Below are 18,874 nucleotides of genomic sequence, written 5' to 3'. Positions count from 1 at the left end.
AAATTTGTTTATATTGGGTTTTTTTGTGTGACTTAGAGATTAATATTATCAATTAATTGCATGAAGGATGCCAAAAAAAACCCAAACAAAAACAGTTGTGATTTTCAATGAGGTTGTAAGTCCACAAGTGAGAGACAAAGTAACCTGAATTCATTACCACAGTCACTCCCAGTTAACACTCTCGTTTTCAGAATTCATATCTGGTTTTCCTTAGGAAGGATTTCTAAAATGGTACAAAAGTTGATCCAAAACCATTAACTCATTAAGGTTAATTTTGCATTTGAGATTCATGGCCACCTTCATTGTCCAGGTACATATGGCACAAATTTATCTAAAAGGACTTTTCTGACACTAGTGAAGTCTCGACATCACACACAGCCATCTGTGTGCCTGGAAATGGGAGTCTTGGGTTCAACACAGGCAAGCTCCATCTTAGTTATTAAGGCTGCAGTTATAAATGTTGGCCTTTTAATGCTCTAGGGCAGCGGTTTTGATTCGTTCCCACAAGGTGGAGTAGTTGTAGCACAAGGGTTGCAATGTGGCTTTGTTTGGAGCTGAAAGCAAATTTACTGTACAGTAAGGCTACCATAGAAAGATAAGGAACCACACAACAAGGTAAAAGGATTGTCCAGTTTAATGGTCACTGTAGTGAAGGAATGTAGACATAGTATCTCTTGATTAAGCGTTATAAACAAAACAAAACAACACAGAAGTGCAGGAAAGAGCAAGTGCACACTTTCTTAGACTATAAGCACTTACTTTTAAATAGCAAAATTGGAAGGAATAGATCTTCCCATTAATATTGGAAACTAGTTCCATTGTAACTAGGTGAGTTTTCTATATCAACATATCTAGAGCCATGATAATTTGAAATAGGAATTCAAAATAAAAATCTAGATAAAACACCATTACTCTGCTTCTCTCTTGGAAAAATTGAAACTGTGGTAGTATGTTGAAGACTTGATAGTAATTTAAATAAGGCAAAGTTTTGGTTAGTTTACGTTCATATAATGTAAGTAAGTTCTCCAAAGTATTTTTCGGGGAAATGTTGCAACAAATAAGTAACTACAGTGTGATAAATAGATAACACTCATATGGCAGTAAATGATACAGAACCTCAGGGTAGAAAGACTGTATATGGGAAATATACAGCAGAAAAAATATTTGCACATAGTAGGCTTAAATAAAGTATCTGTTCTATTTAAGTCCTTTTAGGACTTTTTTTCTCCATTGTCCATCTGTACGAAAAAGGGGAGGGCAGTTTAATCCCAAATGAGAAAAAACCTACCCTCTACTAAAAGCAAGACAAGATCAAAGAGTAGGACATTTGGGAAATAACATCTGTCACCAATCTGCTGCTCCTGCTTGCTATAGATGCCAGAATGTTTCTCAACATTGGGTAACTGCTGCTTCTGCCTCACGTTATTCACTGCTTCTCAGGATTCACTTGCCAATGAAATGAAGAGCGCCAGTATTACTTCTGCATTTGACTCCATGATGGTATTTTCCACTATTGCTTCATGTGTTATTGCATTGTTTTATTAACAGTATTTAATGAACTCTGGGGACTGCTTCAATGCTCCCTTTTTCCACTAATTGCTTTCTTTGCAATTGCTAATACAGCAAATGAGAATGTAGAGAATGTGTGACAGTCCACCAGTGGGCTTTTCTGTTCCTATTTCCACTGCCAGACACACCTAGTTTCTTGACCTACCAGTCAAGTCCCTGACATCTGACAAGACTGAAGTAAAGTGCAGCTAAAGAGTTCAGTCTTGACACACTCATGGAATACAGATTATTAAACAGCCAGGACACATTAAGGCCATTACTGAAAATACAAAGCTGAGATATTTAAATACAGTCCAATGATCTACTTAGTGCACAGTCTTGTGAAGGCTGTAAAGCTGGCAGTCCTTTGATAAAATGAAGGCAGACACAGGCTTGTGAATAAAGTCTGGAAGTTTTTTAAACATGCCCTAATGATTTCTTTTTCCATTTAGTTTTTTTCCTTTAAAATCTTCAAATTTTAGCAAGTCCAAATGTTATTGAAAGTATTATATGCATAGTATTACTATTAACATAGTTGTTAAACTTCTAGATAAGCCTGCAAAGCTTAAAATAATTCAAAACTTTACCCTGCATTATGGGAATATTATTTTTTCCCTATTTGATGATTGCTGGAAGACTGATGTCACACATTCATAATTTCACTTGATCCTACTGAATTTTCCCTGTTTTTCCCCTTCATTGTATATTGATGTGTACTTGTCATAATGCATGGTGTTCTACTGTGTCATATTCAAACCAGAGCATTCATTTCATTATGGAAAACTAATTTTTAGAAGTGCTCTATACTTTTGTGAAGATTTTTGTGATGTGTGAAAACAAAAAATACAACATTACTGAATGAGTGAGAAAGGGAAAGAAATTTCCTCTTTGCAGCTGAAATCCCAATGCCTGAGTCACTCATGATATTTTCAAAATGTTTCACAGAAAGAACTATTTGAAAGCAAGGGACTGCACCTTGTGCTCTGCAGGTCCCTGCTGAGTCAGGGCTCAGATAAGAGACTGTCACCAATTCAAAATGATAGCAGACACAGTGCTTAAAAACAGAGCTTGCAGCTATCAAAGTTTGTATTTTTCCCAGCGGTATTGTCCTGATATTGTGTTGCGTTAGATCCTTTGAGTAGTTTCTTCACAATACTCTCAGTGGGAGGCAAAAGCTAGACATGAGTAGGAGCTGGTAATTACCATGGTCTCACATTGCCCCAGGCACCCCTATACAAGAGCTTTAGGGCCAGAGAGTAAAAGACCTAGTGAAATTAAAAAGGGAAAATTATAGTGGGCAGAAGATATTTTACCTTGCATTGTTGCACCACTTCAAGATTAATAGAGGTGGAACAGACAGGGAGGGGTTTCTTTCTTTATTCCCTGGGTAATGTGTCTACATTAGACAGCTCAGGGAGTTCAACAGTTGTTATGTCTATCCATCAGTTATTCAGATTCCCTTATTGTTTTGAGGGGCCTTTCAGCAACACTGCAGAAAATAACAGCACATTAAACAAAGATTACAGTTATAAAACAATATAAAGAAGTAAAATGGAGGACTCATTGAAAGGTGCAGGATCTGAAACTACTTTTAACTCATTATTTTTAAGGTGTCTATATTTCAGGTCACCAACAAAGCTTAGCTTTAAAACTTAGATCTTGCTACATTTTTGTAAGAGGGCATCCTACTGTGTAAAACTCAGTCATGGGAGTTAAGAGTACACTGAGTTGCCTGGAAATCACTTAAGACTCTTGTAAATGTCCACTGATGAAAGCGTAAAAGCAGCAATGTTCATATATTACTTTTATTTGCTTTTACAGCTGGCTTAATGAGCTCTGCTTTTAAACCAAGTTCCTGTCATACTGCTTTATAACAGGGCCAGTCTCTCAACCAGGTAGAATATTCTGTCCTGAATATTGGAAGCTGGAAGACTCGCAGCCTATACAGAGCTGAGACAGATAAAAAAATATGACATTTGTATGATTCCTGTATATTTTGCAGGACTCCTGTGCTGCCGACACAGTACCATCCATTTTGGAAGGTGGAAAGCAGTTTGGTCTTTCAAGGAACAGCCATATTGCAGTTGCATTTGATGACACCAAAGTGAAAAACAGGTATGATTGTTTCAGCAATGAGTTTTGGTGGAATAATGTCAAAATAAAATGCCCCTCCTCATACTCTCAAAAGCATCTCCCAAAATTATGGACATAATCTGAAAAAGATCACATTCTATGACTAATTCATTTCATTAACCAAACCTAAAATAGCATTAAAGCGTGAAATCTAGGCAATGAAGTGCCCACCTAAGTAGCTGTCACAGAAGTTTACCTCTTTCTTTGGGCACACACAGATCCCAAACAGATTTTCAGAAGAACAAACAGAAGAATGTATCCATGTCATCCAACTGAGTTCATAGATTGCTTTTTCAGAAGAAAGTTTTTTTATTCAGTAACTTGATAATTTCTTTTAATAAGAAAAACTTTTTTCCTCTTTCCTCCAATAGTTAAGATCAAGCTTGCACAGTAAACAGACATAATGACATCGGCCCCGTAAAGTATAACAATATATACATATAGATGTTGACATGCAAAGGAATTCTGTGAACTGTGTATGAAAATGCAGCTATTTTCAATTGATTTGAGAAGCTATAACTTGTTAATTCTTCATTTTTTCTCTGAAGGCACGTGGTCATTAACAAATATGCCATGTCCCACTACTAAGCACTTGTGTTACCTTATAGTTTACAAACCCATGAGGCTCACACTTATTTTTCCCTGTAAAGATGTTGTACCGCATATTTTCGCATATGCTAATTTTAGAAAAGCAGGAATGATCCTGGCCTGATCATTTTCTTGCAATGATTTTTCACATTTATATTATCAACTATTTTCAGGTACTGACTTCGCAGCCCAGCTTGAGCTAGGTTAGTGATGTGTTGCCAGTACAACCTTAGCATCTAGAGAATCGAAATAATTTCTTCACAGGTTCTTTGCTGTAGAGGAGGTTCTCGGCATCACCGTTCTGTCTGAGGGGTCAGCAGACCTGCTCAGACACAGCCTCATTTTCTATTGGGAGAAATCAGAATAAGTATTTTATATCCTCATTGTAAACTCTTCTCTCTGCATCTTTAAAAGTTTTGCAACCTGTCTTCAGGCAATACAACTCATTAGAAATTCAACATTTGCCAGCTGTCACTACAGCTCTCTCCTCTTTGTGAGTATTGTGTGGATGATGGAAAACGCTGCTGGAATTTTACAAGTGCTGGGATTTTTCTAGCTGCTACAGCTGCAGCTGAGAATTATATCTTGAAATTCTATGGCAAGATTGCGGTTTTGTAGGGACTAATGAACACTCGCATGTCAGGGATCAGATATGTGTGAAATGCAAGTTGCATATAATCAAATTATTTTTCTTGAACTCTAACGGACAGGTAGAATTGGCCACCAACTGTAAAGTTTTTTTAGAGGAACACAAAAAGGTAAAGCAGATGAATTTGTCTACTCCCTGACTCCAAATATCTTTTCCTTGGTTACGGTTTTCCTGTTTGTTTGATTTCTAGACTTACAATTGAATTTGAACTCCGAACAACAGCTGATTCTGGCTTGCTGTTTTATATGGCCCGCATCAACCATGCTGATTTTGCTACAGTTCAGATAAAGAATGGTCTGCCTTACTTCAGTTATGATCTGGGGAGTGGAGACACCAACACAGTGGTTCCAAACAAAATAAATGATGGCCAGTGGCACAAGGTATAATAGTCTCTAATGCTATGTTACTCTTTGTAGTGCTAAGAGTGAGCTTTTTTTGGCCCTAAGATATTTTCAAAATGTAATTTACACAAGCCAAAACTTGTGTAAACTAAGACTTTCTGGGGAAAAAATCATCTAGCAAAATTTGAGTTTTCAGATTCACTGGAACACAGAAATTTGTCCTTCAGAGAACATATTTCTGGACATATTTAAAATATGTCCCATTTATGGTAAGGAACTGCAGGAAATGTTCCTTCCTGCCTAATAGGTCTCAGGTGAGTATCAGCTCACGATGATGGAATAGATCATTAAAGCCAGTCGTTTCTACATTAATAATGTCATTGTTAAGCATGGTGCTAAGAATAAAGAAAAATAAAGAAAAAAAAAGAGGTAACATGCAAGTAAACCTTCCCTGGATTATTAATTCATTAAGGAATAAATATGATATACATGGATGTATTTGACAGCTCCATCCGTGACTCTATGAGGGGAAGCATTATATGCAATGCCTGTAGCATTTAGGAAAAATATCACAACCGTGAAATTTAGTATTTAGTGGGCAAGGACAACCGACACATAGTATATTCATTAGGTAACATGCTGGAAGGCTCCAATAAAGGCAGTGAAGAAAAGAATACATATAACTATGTTTTCAAATTATATACTATAAGATATACTGAATTTTGTACAGATCTTTGGAAATTCACCATCCACATCCCATCACCAAATCAGGAAAAAATCTAATTGCATTTTCTCTTACACTTTAATTGCTTCATTCCGACTCTGTTCTCCAGGAATTTTATTTTCACTGGATTTTTAGTCATGAACTTTTTGATGATACCAACTGCTCTACGCCAAGGCATTTCATAAGTGGAAAAATGAAGTTGTATTCATAATTTATCTGTTTTATGCAATATAATGTCTAGGAGCACTGGCAGTAGACCAAGGCCCCTTCTTGCTAGTCACTCTGTACATACAGAAGAGATATGGTTTTGTTCTTTAGCCATGCCCTCTTTATTCTAAGAGAACTGTCTGGAGCATGTATTTCTTAAAGGAGGATTGTGCTTTTGGGGCATACAACTTGACACTCCACAAGAGAGGGCCTCTTGTTGTACATCCTATTTCTGTAGGGGAGAATGAAGACAAAGTCACAATTCCCAAAAAGCACAAGAAAATCCATTTTGAGAGGGGGGAGGAGGGAAGGCAATGTCTTTAAGAAAAGGCCACAGTCTTTGTTTCTAAGAAAGCAGGGGCTTTTCCTCAAAATAATCCCTTAATGACAACCTTTTCTCCATCTGAAATGATTTAGGTTAAAACATTTCCTTCAGGCCTGCAGAAGCTACATCGTGCTGCTGGTATCTTTTTAGGTTCTCTGCAAGTGTGTCTGTTCCCAGTTCCTGTCTCACTCACCTAATCCTTCTTCTGCCCAAGGTGTAGTTATCCATCTCAAATTTACAGTTGCCTGTAAACACCAAGTTCAGTCCCTCACCTTCAGACCACCATTGTCAGTGTTCAGTCATTCCCATTGCATGACAGATATGCTGCCACACTGAAACAGAAGCAGCCACACTAAAGAAAAGCCAAAAAATGCTCTTTGTCTCTCTTTGCTACTCTGGTGAGCCACATACTGTGCTCTTTAGAAATCCACTAATATGCATGATGCATTTATCCCTTTTTAATGCAGAACCATTATTATACTGATTTGTAGAAGTTTCAGTATAAACCTTTGGAAAGACATTGGCCTGTGGATGTTGAGGTAGAATTTACTCAGCTCTTCAGCAACTGCACTTCCTCCATGCAATTCACAGCCCATTTGTCTGAGCAGAAGTCATAATACCAACAGAACATAGTTTGTATTATATTTGCTCTAGCATGAACTATGACCTGAGGCATGTCCAAGCTAGTGGAATCATAAACTCAATATTGTCTGCAAATGTGTGCTGCAATAAAGATTTGCAACCAGTACCATTAACATTCAGCATTTACTATCCTCAGTCCTTAAAATTGCCGTCTAATTCCAGGAAAAAAAATATTGTGCCATGCCTATTATAACATGATGAAGCTTTTTAAAGGAACCTCAAGTCTTTTCAGTAATTCTAGTAAATAATCGTCGTGATGCCTCCTAACCCATATGCAATTAAAAGACAGTCAAATGTTTGCACAAAACATTGCTCAGGAGCTTTGTTCCATAAATATCATTCATAGTTGCTGCCATGGTACTTCTGTAACCACTCCTACTACTTTCTCCTGTATTCTTACATATTTTGGACTGTAAGGCTAGTTACAATCTGGAAATGCTTTGTTGTCAGAAAACTATCTGTAATTGTATTGCATTTGTGTGTCTTTCCAGATAAAAGTAATTCGAACAAAGCAAGAAGGAAACCTTATAGTAGATGGTATTTCAAACAGGACTGTTAGCCCCAAGAAAGCTGATATATTAGATGTTGTAGGAATGCTGTATGTCGGAGGATTGCCCATTAACTACACAACCAGAAGAATTGGTCCGGTAAGCAAATTTGTTTAGGTTATCTTACACTCCTTAAGTATGTTTTGATTGGTACTAGTGTCTTTCCAGTTTTGTCTTGCTTTGCTTTTCTCTCAGATTGCTCAAGAATATGAATAAAATGGACCTTAGGAGAGGTACATTACATCCTTTCACTTGGAATCCAGTTAATGCAACAAAAAATACAAATAGAAATAACAGAGTAATTTCTTTTGGAAAAGCAGAAAGTTCCATACACTTGTATCCACTTGGATCACTGTGCAGGTAGCATTTAGGTTCCTGAGTACCACTTGCCCTTTCTCGTTGCTGTGATTCATCCAGCAACAAATGCTAATAAACAGTGAAAGCACCTCCTACAAGAAGCAGCAGAAGCCAAAATTACCCTGGACAAAGTACCCAATAGCACTGCTACTTACTGTAGTAATCAGTTGTGTATTGGTATTACTAAAAGAGGAGAGAATGTGTTTTGAAGTAAGGCCATGAAAATTCTGCTGTAGTCTTTCTGTTTCCAAATCAAATGTTCGTATATCAATTTATCACTGTTTCAGTTCAAATGGCCAGCTTCCATCCTGACACGGAAGATACCTTGAAAAACAGAGAGCCCAGAGAAGTGAATATAAGTTTGGCCTAAACTTTGTAGAATTAGCTAGGAACACTGTACTCTCACCCAAGCCATTTACTACATCTATCTACACAACTTCATGTCAGTCATTTCACTTTCTTGATGCCCTTCCAGCCTCACCAGATACATCAGTATCTGAATCAGAGAGAAACCTCTTCTGTGCCTTATTTTTCTCTCTCTGCAGAGGGTTCTTTCAAAGCAGAAGCCTGAACTTGAGTGAATTTAATTATAGCGAACAACAGATTAGCCATCTAGTGCAGCACAATTCAGAAACACAAAAAATAGAATGTGAGTATCAGCTCTGTCTGAGTTCATCCTGGGCAGTTGTATAGAATCAGTAAAGAGAAGGCAAAAGTACAAATCTGGTAAGGAAACAAAACAGACTCCCAAAGAAACTGCAAGATGATTACGGAATGGCAAATACTAGTCTATAAACAGGCAAGAGTCCCCCAGTTTGGGTGGACAAAATAAATACAGAAAAGGGATTCCTAGATCCTGCTTAAGTAAGTCCCTGTAATAACTCATGGCCAGGGAACAAAGGGTATAAGTAACCACTCTACATCTGAGAGTTGTATTTCATAAAGAAAACTGACTTGTAAGATAATGTTTCTCAGCAAATAATGAATTGTGCAGAACACCCAAACTGAGGCAAATCTACCGGTAATTTGGATTTACCAAGACAAATCTGAGACACTGAAAAACAAAAGCAATACTTAATTACCCACAACACATAATTCATAGTAGTATCAAATCATGCTCTTTGAAATATATCTGCAATTTATAAATACTAATCTAAGGAGAAAGATAACACTAAATCCTTACCTATTGCTCTTTGTCAGAAGTAATGGAGGGAACCCATGCAGATAAATGGCTCAGTCTGGCAGTAACAGTCATGTTAGATTCTGATGGTCTTAAGTGCTTTGAGACTTAAATGAAGCTGTGACTTCAAATACCATGTTAAAACCAGTGCTTGTCTTCCAATCATTCTCAATAAAATACACACTCAGTGATATATTAAGTGTGTTGTGTTGTAGACTTCATGTAAAGGCTCTGAAGCAAAGTTGAAAGGATATGTTATCTTAATTAAGACGTTCTTCTAAACATTCATTAGCCTTTTTAGACACTAATTGATTATATAACCAGAGGTGGGTTGGCTTTCTATTCAATGCAGAAGACTGATACCTACTTATTTGGATTCAGCAGAACTCACATTTTAAGCACACAAAACTCTGCTTTCAGCAACAGAGGTTATATTACCATGCTAATGTGTCACCAGATTTGCTTTTCCATAAGCAAAGGGAAATTTTAAACTAGAGAACGTTATTGAGTTGTCTACATATCTTGCATTTCTGTGATTTATTCTTGCAGTGAAGATGGAAAGATTTGTTTTCTTTTCTGGCATTTTCCTTTGTTGATAACAAAACTTGTTGATCTGGAGATGACTTTCACTTAGAAATTACAGAAAGGTCTATTTATGAAGAATCTGACAGAAAGCTCAGAACTGAATTTATTCAGTGATATTGCTCAAGTTCTCATGAAAATTTTGTACAGGTATATTTAGCTGTAATAAGCTATATAATTTCACGGTACATACAGCTTTGATTTACAAGAAAATTCTTGGAAATTCTTTCAATTACTAGTCAGAATACTGTTAGAGGAGGTAGTGTGCAGAGTCAAGACTCTTCTCTGCAGATGTACCTCTATCCTTTCTGTATTTGCTCATATTTCTAGACTGTATTTTATACACAGATGTTTATTTTCCTCCTTTCTACCACTCTGCTTATGAATATATCTTCTTTTTCTTTCTCAAAGTACGTGTTTTATCATTTTCCTCTCTCCCACTGATATCAGGGATAGACTTTTCTAATTCTAAGTCAAAGATCAAAGCCCTTGTCTGAATCTGAGAACCAAAATGCAGCTTCTGCACACCTTGGAGGGAAAAAAGGAGACAAAGCTCTGGAGGAGATGCCAGTGGCTTCCAGAGGAGCCGTTGGTATGCTCTGATCACACCCAGGGCAGCCCAGTGTGTAGCCTAGATAGTCCCTCACTCCTGCCCCAGGTAGACCTTGCGTACTTACACCACCATTTTAAGTGCACACACGTTACCCGCTTGGAGTCAGTCATGTGTGCCCAGTGCAGAAGCCAAATTGGAGCTGCAGTTTGCTGCCCTGCACAGGAGCCTCCTTATACCTAAGTAACATTCCATGCCTCCACTTGCCTCTCTGGCCAACAGAGTGGCGCTTATCATTGTGGTCATCAGACTACGTACAGTCAACAACCTTTACATAGGGCTGTTCATTTTAGTAGCTGCGTATCTGCATTACCCCTCCTTACCATGCAACATTAGGCCCACAGTAAAGTGATTAAAGGAAGAAAAAAAAAAACCCTAGTAAAATAACCAGCAGCCCAGAGAACTATATCCAGTATCTTCATCTACTTGCAAACCCCATAACCTAGTCAATTAAAAAGGTAAAGTATAGGCCATTAAATTCCTGCATTGCTGATGTAATTTGCTGTTTCATTATGCGGTGTATTATTTTATGTCCCCTCCATTAAGCCAGATAGATGTGACTCAGATCACATCACTGAAAAGTAATGTAATTCATCCTCAGTATGACTAAGATTAGATTCCAATTACAATCAGATATTAAGCATTAGCCATGTAAAATTCAAGTTTTATCCAGTTCCATAAATCCAGCAGAGAAGCAGAGGAAAAGTACTTTTTGATTGCATACTTTAGGCTTACTTTCACAGTTATACATTTTGTTTGAAATATTGGCTGCAGATCATCTACAGCATCGATGGCTGCATCAGGAATTTTAAAATGACAGAATCACCTGTTGACCTGGATAATCCAACTTCCAGCTTCAATGTTGGGAAATGCTTTGTCACTGCCCAGAAGGGAACATACTTTGATGGAACAGGCTTTGCCAAAACAGGTAATGAACAACAATTCTACTGATAGACAAAGAACAGAGAAAGAGGAGATTCTGCTTTCGAAAACTCCCAGTGCTACCTAACTCCTGTTGGCTGGAGGCAAAATGAGACCACTACTTGAAACTGTCATTGATCGTTTTTGGTTATCTTGCCTAAGCATGGACTATATGACTTTCTAGCAAGGTCTCACACTAAGCACAACCACCATAACAGTTATTTACATGATTTCACATGAAATGGAGTGGATTAATAATGCTTAGTTACTTCACATTACTCACAGCACACTTTGTGTGATTATTAGGAATAACGTATTAAATGCTTATCTTCATTTTATTGTGCTTCCCCTTTTCTCTCCAAGTTGGTGCATACAGAGTAGGAACAGACCTACTTGTGGAATTTGAATTCCGTACAACACGAATGAATGGTGTTCTTCTAGGAGTCAGCAGCCAGAAAATGGATGGGCTTGGCATTGAATTAGTAGGTGGAAAAGTGAGTAGCAAAGCAGTTTTGTCTCTTTATAAAGATTGGTTTTAGACAGCACAAGTAGTTTAAATGCAAGGTTACTACCCCAATCTCAAGGCATCTCAAACAATATCAGGGCTTTCCTTTATGCAACACTTGTCACTTTCCATACACCTATAGTCTCTTAATACTTTCAAAAGATACTTTAAAAAATTCTGTAACACTTGAGTTTCCTAAAACGACATAATCAGGTCTTAAATTAATGACTATATGAGAAGTTTTGAGGAAAGGCTTTGTCATTAATAATACCGGTTTCTTGTTTATGTCTTTTATTCCACAGTCCAGAAAACCAGCCATTAATCTGTCACTATAGAGAGGTGGGGGGGGGGGGGGGGAAGCTATGAAACACCCTAAAACTAAGACCCCAAAAATGGAAATACAGCAATTTTGTTCATTTCCACTTGTGTTTATCTCAGTGACATAACACACATCCCAGAGGGAGAGCAATCCACATAGAGTCTGGTATTAAATTAGAGTGTGTGTACAGTCAGACCGTGTTGACTTTAAACAAAAAAAAACAAACAAAAAGAACTTAAGAACCATTTTGAAAACTGGCTGACTTCCATGTCATGCTTTTCAGGTGATGTTTCACGTTGACAATGGTGCAGGCCGATTCTCTGCTGTCTATGAGCCAGATGCACCAGGCAGCTTGTGTGATGGACAGTGGCACAAGGTTGTTGCAAACAAGATCAAACACCGTTTAGAGCTGACTGTTGATGGCAAACAGGTGGATAATAGCAGCCCAAACAGGGCCTCAACCTCAGCGGACACTAATGACCCTGTCTTCGTCGGAGGTTATCCTGGTGAGCATGTAACACAGAACTTGTGCTTTACTTATGCTCTAGTAACGCTGCCTTGGTAATGGCTTAGGTACAAGTATATTAAAGATGATGGGTAAGACTGGCCAAGTGTGTATCAGTTGTCATGGATGCTCGTTTCTGCATCCAGCTGCATTTCAGAACAAGAAGTTCTGCAACACCGAGGGAGTCTCACAGATACCTCTGCCCCATTTCAAATAGGCACTGTCACAGAGAATCAGGCAGACTTTCTGCCTTCTGCTGCTCACACACACTCATAGCCTCCCTCTTAAAACATTCTGTTTAGTAATAGCATAATAGTTATGTTGCAATAGTAACAGTATATGGCAAATTTAAATTTAACTGAAGAATGGCAAATTTTAACTAAAGAATGCATGTATGCCCTTGGGTGGGGCAGGGAACCATGTGTGTAAATCAGCCTATAAACCTGAGGAACTTAGGAATGTGCAGGGCAGCTTGCAAAGAGAGGTGAGAATACACCATCTCTTCTTGATTAATGTCTTTGCTTGTGGTCTGCTGGTTTTTAAAGGAAAAAAAAATAATCAAAATTTGCTAATCAGTATTCTGGAAGCCCTTGAGAGAATTGCTTTATGCAGAGGTGATTGAAGAGGATCGAGAACTGAGCTGACCTCTGTAGCTAGCTTTATCTTCCACAAACCGATAATGAATGCTAGTATTCATCTCTTCATAGACAGTCAATAAGTTTATCTAACAGTTGTTTACTTTCTGAAAACGCAGTTGATATGTTTACAAAGTACAGTTTTGTTGCTTTTATAATAAAGTTTCCCTCTAGCTTGCAAACAAAAAAAGTAAAGTAAGTTTGCAGTATCTGTCTACTCTAGTGAATACTACGGGCAGTGGCAATACACCTCTGAGTTAATTCCTAAATTATTTTCTGTAAGTTGTATTTTCCCCCTATTCTGATGCGTGATATAGTGCATCCAAAAAACCTTCTCTCTCAAGCTCCAGAACATTTTTAAAAATGTCCTTGATATGACATATGAGAGTTGTACTTCAGTCACAATGACTATTCATAAGGACCAACAACTTTATGCCAGAGGGAAAAGAGCTTTGTTGCAGCCTTTTTATAACAAAACAAGATTCTATATAGGAGTTAGTACTAAAGAAATACTGCAGATGGAGTTACTAACTCATTCTGGACTGCGTGTCAAGAAGTATATTGCAAGAGAAACAAATCGCAGTAACACTGCAATCTGTACATACAAGCCTACCCTTACATCATGTTAAAGTGACATTCCTGAGTTCAGACACATGGCAAGTTATGAAATTATTTAATAAACCTACTGCACATGTAAACACTTCACACTTCTTTTGCGATCTAGTCTAGCTTATCCAAGATTTGTTTTAATATTCCCAATACCTGGACAGCTTCATCACAAATTTGAAACACAGTATCATGGGATTTTGTAAAATTAGTAGGCTTTTGTATTTTCCGTTCTCTTGAGGCTTCTCCTGGCTGCATAAACAGTGCAAAACATTTGTAAACCAGCTAGAAGTAGCTGATGGAGAATTTTCTGTGTAGAGAAAATTTTCAGCACCACAGCATGGACAAGAATATAAATGCCTGAGTACCCATAAAAACTATTACTCGACTCTTAGTATCACTCTTCCCTGTGCAAGGAGGGATTCAGCCATCTCATCATCTGCAAAACAGAATAATGCTATGGCCAGTCTTTCCTCTACAGGTGTAAAGTTATTTCTGCAACTCTTACTTTATCAGCCACATAGATATGTATCAAAGTGCATCCCTGTAGCAGAGCACTGAGAAACAAGTTGGGCCATGAATTTCAAGCAATTGAGAGAAATATTTCCAGTTTCCCAGTCCAACTACCCTCACTTCTATCCCCTCCTTCTTTAGTGGAAGAGATGTACTCAAATCCCTGGCTTTACTATCAGCAAGAAAAAAAAGTCAGCATGCTTTAAAACTGTCAAAAGAAGTCCATAAATGTCCCTTGAAGTCCATCCCGAGAAACTGGCTTTCTTCTGACATTAGAGCCAAGAATTGCATACACTTTGGCCTTTTTTTCTCTGTTATTCTGTGGATAAATAGCTTGAAAACTTGAATATCTGCCAAACTAGCATGTATACATCATACACCATTTATAGCTAGCAAGTTGCATCCATGATTTACAATGGCAGTTTAAATGTGTTCAGATTCTGCCACTGTCATGGTAAGACAGAAAAAGAAAACAAGAGTGGATTATTGTCTAAAATAAGCATTTATCACATTTACTCATAATCTTTGTAATTTTTTTACTAATTAATATATACGGCAAATAAAACATTCATATATTGCTGGGGACATCTGTTTTCCTGCAGGACTCTCAAACAAGAAAATTAAGTATCAACTCCAACTAACACAGTTCCTTTTTCCTTTTTTTTCCCCCTCCTTCAGATGGTGTGACCCAGTTTGGGCTGACTACTAATATCCGTTTTAAAGGATGTATTCGATTTCTGAAGCTCACCAAGGGTACTGCAAAACCTCAAGAGATTAACTTCAGCAGAGCTTTGGAGCTGAAGGGTGTTCAGCCACTGTCGTGCCCTGCAAACTAGCTGTCATTCAGCCAATAGGGGTCTGTTTATATAAGCACCTCAGATTAAAAAAAAAATCTATACCTAAAATGCATTCATAATAAAATGTCTTTATGCAAGTATTTGAGTAGTGTTTGTGGTATATTCAAATGTCTAATTCAACATACCTCACAAGAATTCATGAACTAACCCCTTCCCCATCCCCTTCATTAAGGGAATAGAACAATAATTTTTATTTATCTCTTTTCTTGTAGTTGAAATGCAAATGTTTCATCATTCTTGTGATGAGTGAGACTACGTATTATGCAAGTTGTTCTGGTTTTATGGAACACAGGATCACAGAATATCTCAAATTGGATGGGACCCATAAGGATCGAGTCCAACTCCCTTAAAAGCTCCCTAAATGCTTTTGGTGAAGTAGATCTGTAAACTTGTATTCCTTTACTATTCTAGATACAGCGCACTTGTGTGCATGCACAGCTCTGTCCTTCATTAGCATATTACTTTGCTTCAAAAAATTATGCTTTGGTCACTCACAAGAGCTATTAGAAAATTCTTCTGACCATAATATTTCCCATGAAGTTTCACTGAGAAAATCAAAACTTTGTGTAATCTACATGGCTGCTGTCATGCTATAACTATTGTTGCCTGTGTATTTTGGTGCTGAAAAAATCTCCGGAGCAGTTAATTAGGGGTGAGATAAGAAAGGGTTTATTTGCCAAGGCTAAGATGGTATACGACGCGCACGCAGGCCATGCCTGAGAGGTTACATTTTATAACATTATCCATCCAATCCCAGATGTGTCCACCCTTTGGCCCTTCCTCTGGTCCGCCCCGGGCCCTCCCCCTGAGAACTGGGTCTGGGGTCTTTTGGGGACCCCCTACTTCCTCATCTTCACCATCTTCAGAGCACAAAGGGCACATAGCTACCCAATTTTTGACCGTAGTCTGTGGTTTAGGCCCTGATATGCTGTTCTCCAAACAGTCTGGGCCTTTGCCTTGACAAAAGACTAAACGCTGCTACTGAATTCAGGGGTAGGTTTGATATGGGAGGCATAGAATGGGGTAAGAGGGTTAGGGAATGTGTAAACAAGGGAAAGGAACAAGGCAAAAAGGGGTTTCTGCTTTTAAAACCTACCTATAAAATTTACAAGTTTTACAAATATTAGAAAAATAAAAAATCATTAGGGGCTTAAGGCATCACTATGGAACCAAATGCAGAAAGGAAAATGTTATAACTTAATGTATTTGGGATTATTGAAGAAAATATGTTGCACCTTAAGTCCCTGCTATATCGTTAGAATAGCACTGGATTTTAACAGAGGCTATGTTGTTTGATGTTGGGAGATTGAGTTTCTAATGGAGGTACTATTACTTACCTCAAAATACAGTTTTAAATGATCCTTAATAAATAAAGTTTGATACTACCTCTCTCTCCAATTACACATGATATTGGAAGTTACACATAGCAAAATTCACAAACCCAGTTTTTAAATGAAGATGAAATTTGGACACTTGGAGCAGAATGGTGGTGAAGCAGGAGAATCCCAGAGATTATTAGTGCACCACCTACCACTAATCTCTACTGTTACCTCTTTATGAAATCCTCACTTTAAAAGCAGCTTCCAAAGTTCAGCTCTACTGCTTCTGCTTGATGCTGTCAGTTTGTGAGGAATACTGAATGCAGAAGCCACCCTAGATGATCTTCCTTAAGTAAAATTTATACTTCTCTGCGGAAATATAGATGGAGAGATGAAAGTTGCTGCCTAGATTCTCACTAAAATGTCAAATCCTAGTGATTTTCTTCAGTACTTTGTATGTTCTAGAGGACTGTGAAATCATCATTGAAATGTGGATTGTTTCAAGTTGTTAAACTGTACTTTTGCAAAGGTTGTGATGCAGAACAGCTACTATATGAATGTAAAAAAAACTAGCTACACAAAAGAAAAAACCCTAGCAATAAGGTAGCAGAACTATGCAATTAAAAGAAAAAACAGTTTTTAATTCTTTTTTCTGGCCACAGAGGGTCTTGAATACACATTTTCAGAACTTCTGACATTACTAAAAGAAGGCAGTGCAAAATTTGTGCATAGGCTAGATGCGAAATTTGTGTTTGACAGTGAGCACTCCTGCAGGAGTGCTTTGTATTTTACAAAAGGCCTCTTTGGCTTACAATGTTTCTTTAAACTGCCATGGGGGAAAAAAAAGACATCTTTATACTGGGAAAGTGCATTAAAGAGTTGGTAGTAAATATGTACACTGCCTCTCTAATGGTTTGAGGAGTCTACCATCAATCACATACACCTGAAGAAAAACTGTCTAGCTCATGTGAAGCCCTGAAGTAATAGTCTTCAGCGAATATTCTGGTTTTAGTTGCAACTGGCCCTTAATGTTAAGAAACAGTTAATGGTCATGCAGTGTTACCCATGTTCAAAGTGCTAAGAATTAGCAAAGAATACATTTGTCTCTGAAAAAGCCTAATTATGGAACACATACTGTCTTTAACTTCTACATGGTAGTGCTTCTAACAAGCACAATGTAAAATATTAATGTGTTTCTATTTTATTATTTGTGCCTCATATATTTACCTACTCTCATCCCTATATTTCAGGATAGTTTGAGCAGCTCAAGAAAAGCAGGCCATAACACTTCAAATACAGTTGAGTACTTCCAAAAGTCTTGAAAAATATGAACAAATGAAGCCCCAAGACTTTTCTGCACAGGGATGTATGTTACTGTTATGAATTTCTCACAGCACAGAGAACAGCCAAGCTATTTGGCCCGTTACACTACCTAGGCATATTTCCTATCCTAGCCTCTAGATTCTACTCAACCTGTTGGTTCTTTTTTAACACAAACTTGTTTGCAAAGTTTTGGGGTTTTGTTTTGTCTGGTTGGGTTTTTTTGGACTTGAAAACACAAGGGAAATTTGAACAACTGAAACTAGAGCAGCATGAATTAATACCGTGGCCAGCCTGAGAGGCAGGAAATTGCCATTGCTCTGCTCAGTGCTGCATCAGCAATGGTCTTTCACATAAATATGTCTTTGCTTTCAAAACAATTACTGGAGTTTCTGAATGAAAGAAATGGAAAGGGAAAAAAGAAAAAGAGAGGCTTTTATTTTCTTAGCTATGTTGAATTACTTCTCTCTTGCGTGACCTTCCAGGAATGTGTGGGACAGAGCGAAAAACAATGAAACAATGCACATTATTTCATTTCTTGAACTTTTGAGTGGAAATAATCAACCATCTGCTGTCCTCTGCTAAAGGAAATACACTCAGTAGGCTGAAACAACAGCTACTTCAGCAAACAGCCAAGCTAAAAGAGAAAAACCTGACTAATTTGTTTTTGCAGATCAGTGAGTGGATGCAGCAAGTACTGTTAGTAAAGCTTTCTGCATTGAAGATTCAGCACAGCATCTGGGAATGATCCCAGCTCCCTGTTACTACAAGATCTCTTGCCATACAAGAGATTCGTAGATTGTCAGATTCCAGATAAAGACTAAAATTGCTTGAAACCAGCAGGCTGTGAGCTTCAGAGCCATATGCAAATTGCTAGAGATTATGCCACTGCTGACTGTTCCAGGAGCAAGACAATACCTTTCCAATTCAAGACTGAAAC

General features: G+C 37.8%; 1 protein-coding gene across 3 annotated transcripts in view; it reads left to right on the top strand.

Moving 5' to 3' along the window:
• The window catches only part of LAMA2 (laminin subunit alpha 2), a 357,383-nt gene extending 342,008 nt beyond the window's left edge, over nucleotides 1-15,375 (top strand). For all 3 annotated transcript variants that reach the window (XM_051792082.1, XM_051792081.1, XM_051792084.1), the window contains 7 exons: nucleotides 3,551-3,663; nucleotides 5,109-5,298; nucleotides 7,649-7,804; nucleotides 11,209-11,362; nucleotides 11,719-11,849; nucleotides 12,463-12,685; nucleotides 15,117-15,375. In XM_051792082.1, coding sequence (XP_051648042.1) covers nucleotides 3,551-3,663; nucleotides 5,109-5,298; nucleotides 7,649-7,804; nucleotides 11,209-11,362; nucleotides 11,719-11,849; nucleotides 12,463-12,685; nucleotides 15,117-15,274 — 1,125 coding nt within the window. In that variant the 3' untranslated portion in view covers nucleotides 15,275-15,375. The remainder of the gene's footprint in view (nucleotides 1-3,550; nucleotides 3,664-5,108; nucleotides 5,299-7,648; nucleotides 7,805-11,208; nucleotides 11,363-11,718; nucleotides 11,850-12,462; nucleotides 12,686-15,116) is intronic.
• The last annotated feature ends 3,499 nt before the right edge of the window (nucleotides 15,376-18,874 follow it).

The sequence above is a fragment of the Manacus candei genome, unplaced genomic scaffold, assembly GCF_025592945.1.
Source record: "Manacus candei isolate 608988 ecotype Guabito, Panama unplaced genomic scaffold, ASM2559294v1 h1tg000034l, whole genome shotgun sequence".
NCBI classification, from domain to species: domain Eukaryota; kingdom Metazoa; phylum Chordata; class Aves; order Passeriformes; family Pipridae; genus Manacus; species Manacus candei.
This window is presented reverse-complemented; position numbering and strand designations above follow the sequence as displayed.